The sequence below is a fragment of the Dreissena polymorpha genome, chromosome 9 (genome assembly GCF_020536995.1).
Source record: "Dreissena polymorpha isolate Duluth1 chromosome 9, UMN_Dpol_1.0, whole genome shotgun sequence".
NCBI classification, from domain to species: domain Eukaryota; kingdom Metazoa; phylum Mollusca; class Bivalvia; order Myida; family Dreissenidae; genus Dreissena; species Dreissena polymorpha.
This window is the reverse complement of record NC_068363.1, coordinates 27,846,326-27,866,993: the sequence shown is the minus strand read 5'-3', so window position 1 is coordinate 27,866,993 and position 20,668 is coordinate 27,846,326. Positions and strand designations below refer to the sequence as shown.

Below are 20,668 nucleotides of genomic sequence, written 5' to 3'. Positions count from 1 at the left end.
TTAGGCAAGCGCCTTACCCGCTGAACCATCAGCGCATACTCATTCACGAGTAAAATTAACAACAAACATGTATTAAAACACACAAAGCCGTGTTAATAAAAAATTCAACATAAACCCACACATTTAAAAAACAGACAAATCCATTCCAATTTATATTACAACCACGACAGCCAATACCGACACGTCGCATCGTGCTTTCACGCACTTTACTACACCTGGTGTGTAACAGGTCACTGTAAAAAAGGCAAGCGCCATAACCGCTGTACTTCTCAGCGCATACTCATTCACGAGTAATCTCCCTTCTAGGAAACATCTAATTCATGATATGGTTGTTGGCGTCTCATCAGGATCCAAACTGTTTGCTATTCTGATAGTATTCTTTGAAAAAAAAATCGCAGAAAATGCTAATTTTAGGAATTCAGCAGAATACATTTTAGACCAATTTCCCAGCACGCAAAGAGTTAAACTAAGTCTAATATTACTGGGGGACATATTGTTTTTGCCCTGTCTGTTTGTTGGTTTGTTTGCGTCAAACTTTAACATTTGCCATAACTTTTGCAATATTGAAGATAGCAACTTAATATTTGGCATGCATGTGTATCTCATGGAGCTGCACATTTTGAGTAGTGAAAGGTCAAGGTCATCCTTCAAGGTCAAATATATGGGGGGGACATAGTATTTCACAAACACATCTTGTTTTATAGTTTTTTTTAGCAAAGCAGAGAATAAAATAATTACTTGTTATCCAAAAATCATTCACCATTTTATTAATTAAAAATATTTTGGATAATATTTAACCAGTTCACTTTAACACTAAAATTGACAGATTTTATTTGCTATACCCTCAAGCAATTTTTAAGAGTTACTTTTTAAATGAAACACTGATTCCACAAAAAGCAGACACACATTAGTTCAGTTGTACTACATGCTTGCAAGTGTTGAATGAATGAATGATGAAGTTGTATAATACCCATATTCAGTCGCCCCAGTCTGTTTTGACAGATGCAGCCTACAGGCCTTGGACGGGGAAATATTTATATCACTTTCTATCGATAGTGAATAATTTCATTCAATAATATACTCAAAAGTAAGCTTTTTTTTTAAAGTTTAACCTATTTCAGATAAATCAATGTTATGGAATTCTCATTCCTTCTATTGTTAAATCTGAAGTTACACATACTAAAATTGACCATGTTATTGTTAAAAGGTTGAACTTGTGTTTTACTGGTATTCTATATTTATCTATATTTTACGAAATATTTTGGGAAATATTAGTTTATTTTGAGTATTCGTGTGACTGCAACTACATTCCATACAGGTCCATCGTCGAGACTTTATCATATATTATAAAATATTATATAAATATATATATCTAAGTGTCTTTAAATATCTAATAACAGTGACTTTAGCATTGATCCTGTACACCCAATATGCATTCTTATAAAAGATGTGGATATAAGCCATTTATGAATGTTGTTTTGATACAATAGCTCAATTTCTTATTGGGTTATTTAGTGGGAACCATTAGTCTTATTTATAAATTCTTTGGAATTTCTCCAAATATTACCAAGAGAGCACCAACAAGTTGGACTAACTTTTATTATAAATTTACCAAACAAGACCTTGACGCTTGACCACACTATATGCATTCCAAACCTTGGCCTGGACATGATAATTTAATGTATTAAGTTGTATTAAGAAAACATACATGTTCAGCCTCAGGACCAATGTCAGAAATAATTCATACACGAAATAGATACGTTCCATACTAGTTCTTCTTGAATGCTCTGAGCTTTTATGAGTAGATACGGGAGGGTCAATATAGCTGGGAGTTGGATTATTGCAACTAAATTCCATACAGGTCCATCGTCGAGACTTTATCATATATTATAAAATATTATATAAATAGAATACAATTGTATTCCAAAAAAAATACTGACGTAAGAGCCCAACATTTACAGTGTGTGACTAAATAAAACATGTGTTAAAGAAAAAGCTAGTTATCTGGCTTATTTCAATTGTGATACATCGGCAATCTCGGATTTATGGAATAAATCGTCTGCTGATCCAGAGTGGGCTTATTTATGTAGTTGTTGTTGTTGGCAAGGTTACAATATACTCAGATTTATCGTATACCTACAATGATCTTCGTCATGACGTTGTGGCTATCTGAATATGATTGCGTAAGCACACTCTCCAGATGAGCATTAATGAAGATATTGTCCGCGGAAGAACGAAATTATTTTTTAAGAAATAAACGGTCTTATATTTATAAAAAGTTATGATTTTACGTGATAACTTCAACATTTTATGAGCGGCCAACACCAGACATAATGTTTTATAGATGCATGTGCAAGAAAACATCATTATAATTGTTGTTATTGTACTTGCGTTGACATGCATCTTCTAATTTCACTTCCTAAACCACAAACAAACATATACATTTGGGATGGAAAAAAATGTTTATTAATCAAATCCGGTTGATAAGCATTTCAAATTGGTTCATATAAACAGACATTAATGTGCACTGATAGTCATTTCCTTATGTGACTCTTCAGATGAGTTATCGTGATATGCCGAAAGGTAACGGAGCCATGGAATATTATTTTCAACAAGAACAGCCTTGCCATTTTTATATGTTTAAATTAAGAAGCCAACAATGTGATAGCTAACTTGGTGAGCTAGCTGTTATGAGTTATGTTTATATATTGCATGTGATTGTTGCGTTTTTGTCTAGAGCGGAAGTGTAGGAGGTAGTCCAACTGTCTGTGTAAGTCAGTCGTAAAAGTCTGTGTCATCTTGTTTCAGTTCGCAGCGCGTATAATCCGCCCCCATAAGCTCATCACGGCGACCCGACCCAGTCCCATAGCCCCTTACCGCACAAACAAACGAGACAAGCGATCCCAAATCCACATTTTTTCTGCCCGGAACCGAAAGGTTGTCTATTGTTGTACTGGGTGTTTACATTACTTTTTTAGAGTTGTGGTAATGTGTATGAGTTACGGTATCATATATTGTGTTACTTTGATATTGTCTGAAGATGGGAGACACTATAATTATTTCATTATTAATACCAAACATTAATTTTCTAGAACTAATTACATGCTTACATATTAAGTTGTATTACTTAAAAAATGTATTAAGCAATCTATTGACATAATGCCTTGCGCATATTATATTCGTAGCTTATTATCCTGTTTTAGGCTAGGGCATTATTGGTTTAAATGCGTAAATGTTTTGCTATTCGGGGAGTCCAAAATAGGTTTAGTTAATATAAATCTATTAATCGATCGCGGAGCCGAACAGACTCCTGTCAAGAGTCGCCACCGCATACATTCCTACCACTGTCTACTAAACATCCAGGCCGCGTACCACACAGGACAGCGCACACTAGCGCCGCTCTCATACTAATTTGCTTTAACTGTTCATTACTTATCTTATGGTGTATCACGCAGTTCTATATTGGTGGAAAAATATATTATTTAGATAAAGCTATTTTTATTTCTATTGACAGTTTTAATTTGTTTACTGGATTGTGTGTCCTTGTGCTGTGCTTCCCGCCAAGAGAGGGTTTAGTTTGGCAAGAACAGTGAACGCCCCGATTCAAGAGGCGTCCCTGATTCTTTTAAGTGCCTGATGTAGAACACCGAAACACAGCCCCCCCCCCCCCTAATCAGCCGCCGAAAACATGTTAGTTAGTTTAAGATATCATTTTCAGTGATTGAAAAGCCAGTAACTACGAGCATTGAGCGGAGATCATAAATACGTAATTGCATGACGCGACTCCTTATGATCATATGACAACCGCCTCAATTCATTTTTATTGTAATCTTAAAATATGTCATGTCATCAGAGCACATGCGCACGGACGGGATCAAATTCGACAGGTGCGCGATATTCCCAGCTTGTTTTCCTTACCTAACATGTTTTGCTATTTTTGAATATACCTGCACGTGTGTTTTTAAATAGCTCTTGAAACATACATATAACACTATAAGACTATGATTCATACTTTATGTATGCATTCATATTAAGGGGTCTCACTGTGGATGGAGGAGATAAACCAACATGAGCACTTATTGCATCTTTCGGAGATGTGTTTACATGTACGTTTATTGTATGCGTACTGTCCCATATCATTGTTAACAGGAGCTGTTAACAGCTTAGTTAGAAGTGGGAAAAGGAGTTCTCCTGGAACCCTGGTAACGTTATCCACAGCGTTGTTTTTTTATGGAAGAGAAAGAAGAGTCCTTCCAAAGTGGTCGTAAGGCGCAATTATATTCGTAGTTGGAAGTACCATTTCATCGTTGTAGTTTGAGTTGTTATGATTGATATATTATGAGTGAGGTTTTTTCGCAGCTATCATGCAATAAATAGCGTTTGATTAATCGCAAAGCTATTTCTGCTATCAATGTCAATCGTAACCCAACCTGGATCATTTGGCCCAATTTATCCGGGAATATAAAAACGCAAACCAGTTAGACACTGCAGGCTACTCGGTTTTTACACGGTTAATATAGCCGAGTGAATTATTGTAATGTGTTCGAAAATGAAATGTCTAATTTTAAAGCTTAAAACTTTTTTTGCTATAAAACATTATTCGCTCGGCATGTCTTGGTACATCCTTCTTTAATACCAAAAATACGATTATTTTATCTGATTTAAACATTCGATTAACAATATTGTAAGTTTTTTTTTTTAAATTAAATCTACATTTACCTTTCGTTATCTTTGCTTAAAAAATAAAACAGGACGCAATATTTGTCATCAAAATCAGAAGCAATGATTAGCGACATACTTCCCTCAAATATCGCCCATGGATTTCCCGTCGAACTTTACTCTATAATACCAGAACAGAAAAGAACAGAACAGAATAGTTTATTTCGACTTAAGCATATATAGCTCATCGTCATAAACATAAATATGCAATAACAGCATGCGTTTCAATTAAATACAAAACATCCATCATTTCGAAGAAATATCAATTTAAAAAAGGAATGAAATACAACATGTTTTAGTGAGAATGTCACATGGATGAGGTTACTACATAATGTGAAAATGTAGTTTAATAATTGCAACACGTATAACATTATTGCAAGCTTATTGTCTTTGTAAAAAATATATAATTTATCCTACATATACAAGACATTTTCTCGCTTTTAAACAAAACATGGCTAGTTTTCTTAACACATTTTTCTTTGAACTATTAAGTAGTTCGATAAACTTAAACATATTTGGGCGAAATCTATAATACTTTGGAATTAATGTTTTCCTAAGATCTGCATAGTAAGGACATTTAAGAACAAAGTGATATTCATCTTCGATATCATTAAGGTTGCATAAAACACATTTACGTTGATCTCTAACAATATTCTGGTGTCTACCCGTTTCAATAAATAATTGGTGAGACGACAAACGTAATTTAGCAATAATGTTCCTATGTTTTTTTTATTTTCAACAATATCAAGATAAGCCGATCTTTCGAAAACTGGTTTCAATTCCTTATATAAAATCATTGAACTAGATAATGTGACACATTCCAGTTAGTGATATACTGGTCCCGTAGTCTGTTTTTAAGTAACGGGATAAATTGATTAGAGTTCACAGATTCGGGGAATAGCCATACATCGTTAAAACCGGTTTGATTAAGAATGTCCCGTACTTGTGATGGCCAATTGTTTGTGTTATGTTTGCGTTCATTGTCTAATCTCTGTGATATAACAATTTGTTTTAGAATACAATTACCCTGTTTACAGTATATAATTTCAAATAATATTTAACGATTCTGGCATATCTGTCTAAATACAAGGGGAATTGACCAACCTCGGCATATAGCGATAATGAGTTTGTTGACATCTTTACATTTATTATTCTTTTACAAAATTTACGATGGACGCGCTCAATGTTTTCCGCTTTGGTAAATCCCCAAACCTCACAGTTATAGTTTAAAATTGATGATACATATGCATTAAATAAATTTAACGTGATGTTTATATGTACGTTCATGTCTTTTGTTAGAGAGAACAAAGAATGCATTGCTTTTAAGGCTTTGTCATACAGTGTATTTGTTGCGGACATAAATGATCCACCGCTTTATTGACATGACAATTCCAAGGTAATTACAATTGTTAACAATTTCTATTTCTTGACCGTTTTATGTCCATTTTAACGTTTTACTAATTGTGCCACCTTTTCGGAATACCATGACCTTAGTTATTTCAATGTTAACTGTTAAATTCCATGTATTGCAGTAGGTTGCTAAATTATTTAATGATTCTTGAAGACCCTCCGGTGTTTCAGAAAATAAAGCCGCGTCGTCAGCGAATAATAATAGGTATATCGATATTTGATCTAGTGTAATTCCGGCGTTTATTCCATTTTGTAAATCGAATTCGATGTCGTTAATACAGAGAGAAAACAATATGGGCGATGTTATCTCCCCCTGAAATAGGACGATGTTACTACTAAATACGTCTGATAAGCTACCCATGTGTTTAACCTGTAATTTTACTTCATCGTACATGGACCGAATAAGGGTCCAAAGTTTACCGTCGATGCCCACATTAATCATCTTACTCCATAATTGACCACGATTGATGACATCATATGCCTTCCGGTAGTCAATATAGCAACAATATAGTTTATGTTTATTCTGAAACTGTTTTTCTATAAGAGCATTAAGAATAAATATTGCATCGACCGTGCTACAGTTTGGTTTAAAGCCGAATTGTGCATCCGTTAGAATGTCATTTGTTTCTGCCCATTGTTTAAGACGTTCATTTAATATGCTTGTAAATAATTTCGCAAATCAACTTATTAAAGTAATTCCTCGATAGTTATTTGGTTCTGATATGTTTCCACGTTTATGAATTGGTATTATAATCCCGGATACCATTTGATGCCTGGCAAGGTTTTAAAAGGCTCTCATAATTATGTCGATTTGCAGAGCATTTTTAAATATGCGATGAATAAAAACGTTGCAAAAATGGATCAATAAGCAAGTTCAAAATAAATTTAACCCATTTATACCTAGCGTCTCGAAAAAAAGCCTTGGCAAACAGCGTAGACACAGATGAGAGGCCTCATGATGCGGCGTCTCATCAGGGTCTGCGCTGTTTTCTTAAAGGAATTTCTGTAAGAAATATTCTAAATATATAAATAAATATACTAGACATCCCTAATTTTGGAAATAAATTGATCAAATTTGAAAGGATGGGAGAGTCCACTAGGCATAAATGGGTTAATTTGGTCAAAGTAATAAAACAGAACAATAAAAAATGAAAAAGAAAGTTTGTAAATTAGGAAAAAGTGGACTGCAGGTCGATTTTGGTATTTCTAAAAAGTAGAGTATATATTTTTTAGTGTCAATTTTTTGTATTACTAGTATTTTGTGCATTTGTGCATAGCAACATAGACTCACAAACCGTATCTATACATTTCATTTAATCCAGTGCAGGTGCATTGTATCTCTGACTTGCTTGCACGGCTTGTCATAAACGATGTTTACGGTCTCAAAAACGAATTCATTGGTTACCGGTAGAAAACATTAATAATTACATCTCACTACACGCTTTAAGAAATTTCTTCAATATTTTCGCGTTGTATATAGCATTTAGCACAATAAAAAATGGGACAAACTTTATGGCAAATACAGTTAAATTCCATGTACAATACATGTAATTAATTTAGTCACTTCGCCCTTTTATTCAAGACCTCCGTTGGCATTCTTTTAACCTTAATTCTACAACAGAGTTCTGTAAATTGTGGCAAAACATACATACACTTTTAGTAAAGGGATAACAAACGGTAGACTTAGTTGTCTGAAGTACACATTAAACGTTAACACATAGCGTACTTCGCTGTCAGTATAAATCGTGTATACGTTTTACTTCTGTTAACCAAATTAAAAGGCGCGAAACACCACAAATAAAGTCCGTGAAAGAGGTTGCAGTTCTGCGAACATGTCCTGCGGACAATTGTCAAACAGCGTTAACAACGATATGTATTACGCTTCCAATCCAATTCACTCCTATATCTTTCAAGAAACTAATTGATCTCTGAAATGATCTAATCATTCTTATACATAAAATGCATAAGACATAGTAAGAAAATAAAATGTTTATAAATTTGAGATTCTACAGAAAATATGTGATCATAGATTGCATCTTGAAAAAAGCGTCATAATTACAAAAGCAAAACTAATTAAAATGGAAATTTCAAATGTTAACAATGACTGCATAATATTGCATGCGAGATGATTGAAATAATGAATATGAAGAGTGAAACACTCGTACTATTGTGCATATAAGCCAGTTCGTATGTAAAAATAACTATGTCGACAGCAGGTCGTTTGCCATTATCCAAAGAAACCCTTTACGAGAAATATAAATTTCTCATATGTTCTACAAATCAGGTCAAACACGTTAATAAAATTTGAAACAGGGCCAAATGCGAATTTATAATCTACGACAACGCTCTTTCTATTTTCACCCGTAATATTGCAATTATTTCAACAATCAGCTCTTCGGATGTATCTTCCTTGACCGTAACTTCCGATTTCAAATGAGGCCATACAATACTGAGATAACTGTGGGCGAATCTCAAATAATTATCCCTGAAGGTACCGGCGTCCCCGATGCTTTGTATGACTGTTTTCAACGTCTCCATAGGACTTTCCGCTGTTAAATAGTCCCTCCATGTTGGCCATACCATGTCGTACATTTCATACCTAGCATCCCGGTATCTCTTGTCATGCCAACACAGTTCATCTATCTCTTCTCGTTTAAGACTTGGTGCCCAGTACGACGTTAGAATATACTGACGCTTCAACTCCAGAAGTTCCAGTTTGTCCCTACGCTTTCCCGTTTGTTCAAGTTCGTCGAGAGGGAGAGTCTCCATAGCCTCGCGTAGTTCGGTAACCGATAAATTATCCGTTCACCTTCATTGATAAGTTCTTCTATTTTGCTGATCAATCCAGTCCTTTCTTTTTCAGTAGTACGGCCAACTAAAAGGTTCCTCTCGGGTATCATGTAGTACGGAAGATTATTGTCAACCAGTGCAGTCTGCAGGAATTTAAGAGCGATTTGTAACACGTGCATTGGATGCTCATAACGGAATATCTCTTGACTGTGCGTCTCCACAACCCAGAATGTCACATTCTTCATTATGTAAGACGACATTTCACCACTGCAGATTGGATGAAGTAACTCTTTGTTAATCATTTTCAGTAGAATGTACAGTTTATACTGACACTCGTTTAAAGTGTCAGTTAGCTTTAATTCCCCATAAATAAAGCAGATGCGCCATTCCATGCCCCGGTTTATGGAACCCTTACAACCAACAGGTACTAGCTGCGCATCAAGATTTATGACATCATTTATGACGTCAGCACATGGCCAACCAAAGGGTCTCCTCCTTTTAGCCCAGTCGGCTAGAACCTCTCTCTGGACAACGCAACGAAATGCAAACACGTCATCCCTGCGGTATATGCCACGCGTTGAGGGGACGGCAGACCCCGCCCTAGTTCCTTTGTTCCATCCTCCAACTGTATCCATAGGAACGGTTCGTTCTAGTTCCTTCGTGAACAAATCACTCGAAATGTAAGTCTCTCCCTGTTGGTTTGTGACTAGCGACGCTTCAATGATTTTTGGCAACTTAACACCTCTTGTTAACAACTTCAGTTTGTAATGTCCTGGATGACATGCTTCCCCTCTGTTGAATCCTTTGAAAACATGTTATTGCAAATTTCAAATTTACAATCAATGTTCATATATACGTTTAATCGGTCGTAGTCGCTTTCAAAACATGATGCGAATCCTTCAGCCTTGCTGCCGGCTGTCACACTGACTATTTCGTCATCTCTTGCACTATTAATCATAGCGTCTTTTCCATGAAACACTTTCCTCCTTTCTGAGACCATGTCATGGCTGTTGTAAAGTAATAAAGCAATAAATTAATCCCTTTGTGATAACAAATGGGGGGTACGTTCTGATAAGTGGCCCTGTTGTTTCGTTTGACTCCCAAAAATGTAACTAGAGAACTGCGGGTAGTGCGAGCTATTAGCGAAGACGTAAGTGACACTTTATCGAACTCGCGATAAAAATCAGTTGACACATTGGACGGCTTATTTGGATGTTTTGTTAACCAATTTCCAACACAGATTTATCGCGAAAATACCGTTTTTATAAGTGACAATTTTATCAAGAATTGCATTCGTAGTTAAAATATTGTCGAGTTAACGGCGTATTTCTTTATCAGAATATAATATCATCAGTATAATTTACGTCTAACGATTCCACCATTACCGTCAGATGCAAGTTTTATTTTAGAAAGCAAATTATTAACTTATTAAATAATTAAACATCAATTAAACATATTTAAAAAATGAAACCGTTAAATTTAGTATTTGTGTTATTGCCTTAAATTTGCGCGCTATGGTACGTTAACAAACATACGTAACTATCAGTATTTGAGATTATAATACTTAGTTACTTCGCTTTTAAATAAAAATACTGATTATATAAATTATTAAATTTACAACTTACATTTTGTTCAAAATAAATTAAATTTTCATTCGTGTCCTTTATTTTACCCACATTTTTTAAATGTATAATAAATATCAAACGATAATACTTCGGCTATATACGCTAAAATGCAAACAACAAAATATGCAATTATCGAACAAGAAGAGATGCGGATTCGTTGAACACATAACCCACTTTACGTCGAACTGGAAGGAAAAAATCATTTGAATATTAAGTTAATTTGAGTTTCAAAAATTAAAACAGAATGAACAAAGGAACACACTATTTTTGTGAGCGATACGATGCGAACGTAATATAAGCGGCCCCACCAAAAATAAGTTCATAAGTTAATAACACGTGAAAATGAAGATTGTGTAGTTCTTCAAAAGTTTTTTACTCATGCATTTACGCAGGAAAAATAATATATATATATATATATATATAGCTTACATTTACACATTTATTAAAATAAATTGTATAATACATTGTATTACATTACGAAACTGGCATGTTATCAACGCATGCGATGTCAAATTTGAAATTACTTTTCTTTCTATAGAGCGGTTCGAGCGGTATGACATTTTTTACGTACTCTTAATCATTTTAACTACTTAAGGCGTTTCGGCTATTATTTATTAATGATGAAGACAATCGAGATAATGGCGGTGATGGTAGTATGGTGTTGTTGGTGCCGATAAAAGAACATGATGGTGGGTTGGTGTTTATGTCGTTGCTGATTATAATGACGATGTTTTCTTCGAACTCAGATAAAGTAAAGTTCAAATGAAGCGGTGTAATATTTGAAAATGTAAAAGTGACGTTAACTTATTTCCCTTAACTAGTTTTATACATAATGTTATCTATGTGTAAACAAAACGAGCGATGTAATATTAAACGATTACAAACACGTATATATGTAAACAACTTACTGCACGGTTTATGTTTTAAATCGATAGACAGCTCGCGAATAAAAATTGAGCATACATGTATACTTTATGTTTATGAACGTCTTTGAATCGTACACGTAAGATAAATTACGTATTAATTTTTGTCATATCTTTTATTAGATGAATCGATAAATTTAATTAAGATTCCAGTCTTTGCGATTGTTCAAAATACGTGTAGAATTGCTTATTGACATACTTGAATGCTTTAATGTTTTTTTAGGTCACTGCGGTTTATATGAACGCAATTAAATGAATAAGCGGAGTCAAAGTCCATGCTTTTCCGTTGTTAAACCTTGCATCACATAAACTATGAGAACAAGAGTTTATGAGAATGTCGTTGTACATGCTGAACACTTCAATAGTAGATGCAACATGTTTACGCGTAAAACGCAATATTATATAATGATGTTTTACTCATAAATAACCGACTTTGACCTGTGACAAATGAATAAGTAGTTGTAAATTGAGTTTAAACATACTTTTTCATTGTCGTTCACGTCGTTAACATGAATCATAATATGTTATTTTATATGGATTTATACAACAGCAGTGTGATAAGTGAATAATTCCGCTAGTTCGCTTTCACGTTTTAGTTCGTAATGCGGATCATATACGTGTGTGTATCGTGTCCGGACTCGGTTTATTTGCATCTTACAGATCATTGTTTGAAACACACATTAGTAACTGGAAACACCGAAGTCGAACTCGTGATGTATCGTTACAAACGCATCACTTGAACAAATATTAAGTACCACTTTAGCAATCGTTGGGAATAGGGCGTCACGTGACTTTCATTTTTGCAATGATTCAAGTTTTGCTATGTTTTGCAATACATCAATAATCGTTCAGTGTAAATAAATGACTCGCCCGATACATAAATTATATACTAGAGTTCCAAAACTTCTAATCATTTTGTCAGTCACGAGTATAGCGTATTCTGAATTACAACGCAGTGATAAGTCGTTAACAGTTGTTGCAATATACATGTATGGCACATCGATAGATAGAAACGACACAATATATAGCACATTGCTAGACAAAACGACGCAATTTAGTTGTATGACACATTGATAGACACGAACGACGCAATTTAGTTGTATGACGTATTGATATACAGAAACGACGCTATGTTTTTGATTGACACAGCATGGACAAAATCGACGCAATTTAACTGAACTTCACATCGATTGACCATATCGACGCAATATATTTGTATGGCACATCGATAGACGTAATGACGCTAGATATTTGTAAGACATATCAATAGACAGAAACATCAATTTGTTTGACACATTTAATATTTGTAACGTAACGAACGTTACAATCAACTGTTTTATCGTTTATATCTGTATTTTTGACTTTAGTAACTACACAGTATCACGCACAAAGCCGGAGACAGAAGGCACCCAATTTGTTTTGCAGGGTGCGTCCCTCGGCCGTTATGCCACCGCATGTATGTTGTAGTTCAGAATATTGTACCAACAGTGGAAAGCCTTTGTGTAAGAATTAAATAAACACAAATAAATCACTATTAAACATAAATGGACTTGTCTACGTTTATTATTGAGTTTAATGACTATGTGACATATTAAACAACGCAATATATTTGTTTGACACAGGGACAGAAGTTACCTACTTAATAGTGACTGTATGACACATCCACATAAGGCAAGCCCTAACAAAAACTGACACATCAATAGACACTACAAATGCCAACATATGTTTGACACATTTACTAACGTCAATGACATATTGTACACGTATTTGTTTGACACACTAATAGAAAAGACACTTATATGAATACAGATGGAAACACCTACATACTTACTAACGCTGCATGTTTGTCAAGTCGTATCGTCAATATCATACGTAGCACAAGTTAAATTTGAGAGCTCAAAACCAACTCCGAGGTTCATGAATAAGGCAAATAAAACTTTTAAAAAGTTGTTTATTGATTTTTGAGGATAATAATAACAATCTGATATTGAAATGATCGGATTAAATAAACTAACCATATTCGATTATATGCATCGGGATTTAGGCAATACATTTTAGACGGGATATGTATATTGAAGTCGTGTTTGGAAACAGTTATCACGACTAGTACTAAACCAATTTGTTTTAATATCAAAATAGGAAGCGTAAACAAATGGAGCAAATGTAGCGGAGAAAAACATATAATGCCAGAAATATTCGTGCGATTCGCCACACAATAATTATGTCATGTGTAAACCTTTTCTTGAGATATTTATGCACATGTGATATAGCACATGCCAAAGTGTTTTTGATGTTTTAAAGGTCATTGATAGCATCGCGAAAATATATGACGCGTGACGAAAAATTTCGAGTAGCATGCAAATGTATATTATAATGTCAAAAATTTCATATGTATGAAGCTGTCAACGCCCGTATTATTTTTGTTATTATGCTTGAGTTGTCAGGCAGCTTCTACTTTCATGGTCGAATACGTATACAAGCATATGCATTTGAGATGACCACTTTTTTCAAATGTGGTTGATACGCATTTAAAATTTGATTTAAATATTGCAGAGAGTGATTGTCTGAACATAGTTACGAGCAAAAAATGAACTGTAAGGTAATGTTTGCATTTTTATTCATGTTTCATATTGCCTGCGTTTTTTTCTAAATTGTCCATACTGCGGGTCCGCGTAGGTAATGACGTTGCTTGAATGGCGATCCTGGACAAATGCCCTATTGATATTTTAGAACATGCGCACAAATACCCACCCGGATGCACATGTCAATACGGAATAAAAAAAATTCTTAAAGAATGCCATAATATTCTCCTCTTAATCGCCGCAACGCTTCGTGCTACAATCCGAGCATAGCTTTTCGAATCCCTGCCGTCATAACTGGCCCTGTGATATGATTTATATATTGCTGTCCAACCGACAGACGAATTTATTGACGTTACTACGTGATTTCATTGACTGTGTGTTAAGTAATTAAGAAAGCTTGCAAAGTAATATGTTGTTTTGTAAAAACGCACGTACGTACACTCTAAACGGTGCTTGAAAGACCAACACATAAATAAGCGTGTTTATAACTACCAAAAAAAACGTATCGTGAATAGGGAAAAAGGTACCTTGTCGTCTGTTTCATTGCGATGGCCTACAGTCGCAAACTGGAGGACGAATGAAAATAATATAAAATATAAAATCACATTTTCCTTAATTATGAAATTATTTGAATGCTCTGGAAGTCGACAGGTAGTCAGATAGCAAGTGGAAGCGTCTAGGAATACGCCGGACAATGTATATTTATTATGATCTCCATAATTTGAATGATCTAGCAGTCGACAGGTAGTCGGATAGCAAGTGGAAGCGACTAGAAATACGCCGGACAATGTCTATTTATTATGATCTCCATACATGTAAACTGTCTTGGACAATTTTACGGATCTTCCAGCGTGCAGACTTATAACAGATGTTTGATAAAACATTATTTTGAGTGCAAATCTCGTTAGATATATAAGACTCATTCCCAGTAACGGCGGGAAATTAATGACGAAAAAAAGAATGCAGGTCGTTATTAACGTGATTTGTTATATAAAAACGTAAACAATTTATTGTAAGGTCCTCCATTCATATTTTTTACCTCAATTCTACAATATGTAACAAGGGTGATATTACCTCCCTGTATGCTAGGTGAATTTCGTCCCTTTCAACCTTTATTTATATATTTGTATGATGTCAACAATACTATACTTATTGTCTCATTTTGTAACTATTTGAAGTGTATAGTTGTAGTTAAATAATGTTTCTGTATGTTCTTATATAAACTTTATCTAATAATGTAAGTGTAGGTCGGCCATCCCACCAGTTCGGGCAAGGTAATCACGTTTATCCTGATGACTTGTTCAATATACTCATAGTACAAATATATATTTCAGCGTTACATACTCTGATATTTAGTATAGACCTAAGAGATACAATTAATTAGTTAAAACTATAATTTGCATGTCATTGTTTATTACAACCTTCTTCAAAGTGAATATATACGGAACCCGGGCAAGAAACAATTCTATCACAAATACAATTCTGTAAAACTGTTGCACTGGTTTGTACTGTTTGCCTTTAAAATCAGAAGCGGAAATGGCCGCTTTTGAAAAACAAGTTCCAACATTGATGGAGCGCTGTTAATTTTTCCTTTTGTGGTCTGTTACGAGTATGTCCTACTATATTATTGTATTAACTTTTTGTATCAAGACATTTTCGTGTGTTTTTTACTTTAAAATTGTTAAATTTAATTGGGATTTAAGCAATACTTGAAAAAACTGTAAACATTTCACAAAGGTTTTATTTTCGAACGCAAACTTATCAAAACAGGTACGCGAACATACTGATATATTTCGCAATATAAGGGTAACACAGGGTAGGGCACATCTTGAATGTTACAGGGTTCTCCAATTTGTGTATGAATCATTTATGTATTTTTACGACTGTTAATCATGTTAGGTGGTGCGGTAGTCGAGTGGTAACACTCCGGTCTACCATTGTAGAGGTCCCCGGTTCAATTCCTGGCCGGGGCACTGGACATTTCAGAAATGCTTTAAGTGTTTCCCACCCAACTATAAAACCCAGGTAATTCTCGCGTGTATCGTTGCTATACAATGAGCACGTTAAAGAACCAAGAGCTAGGGTATCGCACCCGGATTCCTTGTATCCCATTACTGTCTCTTCAGATTGCTGTCTCTTTAGCAAAACCAACGGACCCTATTGGAAATAAGTGCTTGCACTTTCAAGGGTTATCCTTGATGGCAAGGTCAAAAGAAATACATACATACATACATACATACGTAAATTGTTGGAAGGAGCAACCCACAACAAATAAAGCCACTGACACAGGTTGCAGTTCTGCGTAAACAAGAAATGTTATTTTCAAATCTCAATAACTATAAGATCTGTCAATAAACGAATGGATCTCTGAAAAGACTTGATGATTCTTAGACATAAACATGCATACTATGTGTGGTGTGAATGACAAAAGCGTGCGAGAAACAAAGTATATAAATATGAGATTCAAAACAAAACATGTGACCACAGTTTGCATCCTGAAAAGCGTTATACTTACAATAGCAACTATAATCCATTGCATATTTCAGCTGTTAAATATGGCAGCATAATGATTGCTGCGAGTTTATTAAAACAGTGAATATGTGAAACACTCGTAGTCTTGTGCATGTAAGGCAGTACACACGTAAAATAATTATGTATACAGCACATATTTTGACAGTATTTAATGTAACCCTTTATTCGAAATATATATGGTTATCATATTTCCAACAAATATGTTCAGCACAATAATAAACTTTGATAAAAATGTAAGCATCAGCTTTATATTATATTCTACGACAAATCTCTCTCCATTTTTAACCGTAAAATGGCAAACAGTTCCATTATCAACTCTTCGGATGTATCTTCCTTGACCGTAACTTCCGATTTCACATGAGGCCATACAAAACTGAGATTACTTTGGGCGAATCTCAAATAATGATCCCTGAAGGTACCGGCGTCCCCAATGCTCTCTATTACCGTGTTCAGCGTCTCTGTTCGGTTTTCCGCTATTAAAAAGTCTCTCCACTGTGGCCATACCATGTCGAATATTTCATAGAGAGCATCCCGGTATATCTTGTAATTCCAACACAGTATGGCTATCTCTCTCCGTTGCAGATTTGATGCCCGGTACGACGCGTTCATGTACTGGCGCGTCAACTCAAGGCGCTCAAGTTTGTCCCTACGCTTTCCCGTTTGTTCAAGTTCGTCGGGAGGGACAGTACCCATAGCCTCTCGTAGTTTCGGTAACCGATATATTATCCGTCCATCTTCAGTGATAAGTTTTTCTATTTTACTGATTAATCCAGACCTTTCGTTTTCAGTAGTACGTCCAATCAACAGGTCCCTACCATGTATCATGTAGTACGGAAGATTATTATTGACAAGTGCAGTCTTGAGGAATGTCAGAGCAATTTGGAAGACGTGCATAAAGTTCTGCTCACGGAATATCTCCTGACGGTGCGACTCAACAATCCAGAATACCACATTCTTCATGATAAAAGACGACATATCAGTGCAGATTGGATGAAGTACCTCTTTGTTAATAATTTTTAGTAGAATGTACAGTTTATACTGACACTCGTTTAAATTTTCAGTTAGCTTCGATTCCGCATAAATAAAACAGATGCGCCACTCCATGCCTCGATTACTTGAACCTTTACATCCAACTGGTAGTAGCTGCGCATCTAGATTCATGACGTCATTTATGACGTCAGCACAATGGCCACCCAAAGGGTCTCTCCCGTTTAGCCCAGTCGGCTTAAACCTCTTTTTGGACAACGCAACGAAATCCGTACACGTCATCCCTGCGATATATCCCACGGGTCGAAGGGACGGAGGGTCCCGTCCTAGTTCCCTTGTTCCATCCACCCGCTGAATCAAAAGAAATGGTTCGCTCAAATTCTTTCGTAAACAAATCACTAGCAATTACAATCTCACCATTGTGGTTTGTGACTAGCGACGCTTTAATGATTTTCGGCAAATTAACACCTCTTGTTAACAACTTCAGTGTGTACTTTCCTAGGTGGCATTCTTCCCCTAACATGCAAAACTCTGTTGTGTCATTTGAAAACATATTTGTGAAAATTTCAAATTTACAAACAATATTTTGATATATGCTCAAGTAGTCGTAGTCGCTTTCAAAACACGATGCGAAGCCTTCAGCCTTGCTGCCGGCAGTTACTTGCACAATTTTGTCCACTCTTGCGTTGTTAATCATCGCGTCTATCCCATGGAACACTCTCCGCCTTTCTGCGATGATATCATGGCTGTATCCAACATAGTCTAAGAGTTTGAACACGTGACGTGATTGATCATCGCCATGGTTCCCTGAGCACTCTACTACGCTTTTTGTTGCTTTCAATTGATGAATCGCCATGATATTCCCAGCTTCAGTTTCGCACTTTGCACATGACGAGTGGATATTCTTGCTGCTCGCAAGGCATTTAGGCAAACATTTGCGGAATCAAAAATCAGATTCATTGGTGGGTCCAAGGTCTTTCGCAGTGTTTTAGTTGCAATAGCTAGACTTCCTGAAACGAGAAGTAAAGACTGCTTGAGTGGTATATACCAGATACCGTATTTGTATTATCTTCGGACCTGTGTTGTAGTGTAAATTGTGCTGTTCTGTTCGGATTTAGTTCTTAAATGGCACACATACCGTGGAAAAACGCCATGTGTGCGTATGTATTCGTGCGTGAGTGTGTATGCGTGTGTGTTTTTAATTTTATGAGATTTGTCCATGCCTAAGGCTATGTGAGAACTCTGAGTGTATACTTGTACGCGCTCTTGTGCTAAGGGGGGTGTGGGCCTACCGAAACTCACTATGAGCCGCGAATTGAAATGTAACCCGATTCGCCGTAGTGAGAAGCGCAAACACCATCTAATCGGACAGCCACATAACTTAAATTTATATTGTTAAACAATGAAAAGAAGCGGTCACATATAGTGTATTCCCCGCCACGGGTTCATTCTTATCGAAAAGATACAATAAGAAATGTATCTTACATTAACAACAGCTTTGTTGCAGATAAAACATCAGCTTCTTTCAGGATTAATTGTATTTATTATGTATGTAACCATAGCAATCACAATTTTGATCTGAAAAAAACAAACTCCCATATGACCATCTATGCACACACACACACACACACACACAAACGCACAGCCTTTTCAGGCAGAGCTTATGATCCAGATTACTTTTTTATTTGTTCTGTATCCATAACAAATACATTTTTGTCCGATAAATCTGATATTACGTGACCTCTATCCATATAGCTAGTTGCATAAACCTAGCTTAAGTACTTATGAGTTGTCAGTGGATCCACATTTTAGTTTTCATTTAATGTGGTACCTATAGCAATCAAGCTTTTCGTCTAACGAATACATTTGAGATAACGTGCGTATTTCCCATATGACTCTTTAAAATACTTAGTTTCATTATTCTAGCGTCAGGACGTTGTAGTAATAGCAATATCCAGATGTGGACGTACTTACGCAAGAACGCACACAGATCGAATTGCAACTACTATTTCCTACGCCTTTCAGCATGAGGATAATACAACCAGATTTCGACCTGTAAATCAAACGGTAATATAGTATTGTATACAACGCTTTAAATAAACTCTATTTCGCGTTTCAAGTATAATTCGAATAAGTCATTAAATGAAGAAACAAATATGTTGACTATTCATATAATTTGCAATAAAATAAATTTATTAAATACATTTTAACCGAAGCGAGGCTTCAAAAGCATGTGGGGTACTCTTTGAACAGCACACATCAAACATACTGAAATATTAAACCGTTTGTAATTTATCATCTTATCTAAATAACGTATGTAAGGAAACAAAATCACGCCTATAGATCTAATAGTATTATACAATAACGTCTGAGACAAATTGCATTTTATAAGTGTGACCTGTATTCGCAATCATGACATACGCATCATTTAATGTCAACAGCCAGGATTTAATAGCTAACGGTACGATAAGCTTTCTGTTAAGACAAAAACAAAGTATCTTTATGTCTTGATTATTATGATTTTGATAATGCAAGGTTATGCACTTACGTATTCATTTAGATCCGGAGTTAAATGAAAAACCATTTAAACCTTAAGCACTCAGTAGGGACGCTGGCATTTATTAAATATATCGCAACTCTATTAATAGTTGATCAGAAAAACCCAATAGCTGTCTGTGGGAGTAATTTGTATCACAATCGTAACTGCACAGAAAGGAAAACACTTAACTTCTTTATTTTTTTTATAGGTTATAGATCACAATAAAGTCACGTGTTTGTTTATAAACATAGTGGGTGTTAAAGGCAATCACTGGTATGTTCACAGACATGTTTTTAGTACACATTTTATAAAGTCACAATTGTGTTACAATATAAAGAAGTGAAACTCCAGCTGCTGGAGCAGTATTGAATTCTTATTATATACGATTAGTTGGTCCTTTATTTAAGGCGAGTGACCGATTGCCTAAACAGTACAAAACAGCACAAAACAGCACAATACAAAACAACATAAACACATATAAGAAAAAAGCTGGGGTCACCGCCTTGGAACAAGTCTTAAATAATCAAAGCACTGAAGACACTGCAGTTGTTCGCTATTTTG

At 35.3% G+C, this 20,668-nt stretch overlaps 1 protein-coding gene across 1 annotated transcript; it reads right to left on the bottom strand.

Annotated features, from left to right (window-relative positions):
- Positions 1-15,802: 15,802 nt before the first annotated feature.
- LOC127845276 (uncharacterized) lies at positions 15,803-20,254 on the bottom strand. The gene is made up of 2 exons (XM_052376106.1): positions 20,117-20,254; positions 15,803-18,578 (listed from the first exon to the last, which is right to left on the bottom strand). Exon 2 carries the CDS (start codon positions 17,848-17,850, stop codon positions 16,840-16,842), a length of 1,011 nt encoding a protein of 336 aa, XP_052232066.1. The 5' UTR covers positions 17,851-18,578; positions 20,117-20,254; the 3' UTR covers positions 15,803-16,839.
- Positions 20,255-20,668: the final 414 nt, after the last annotated feature.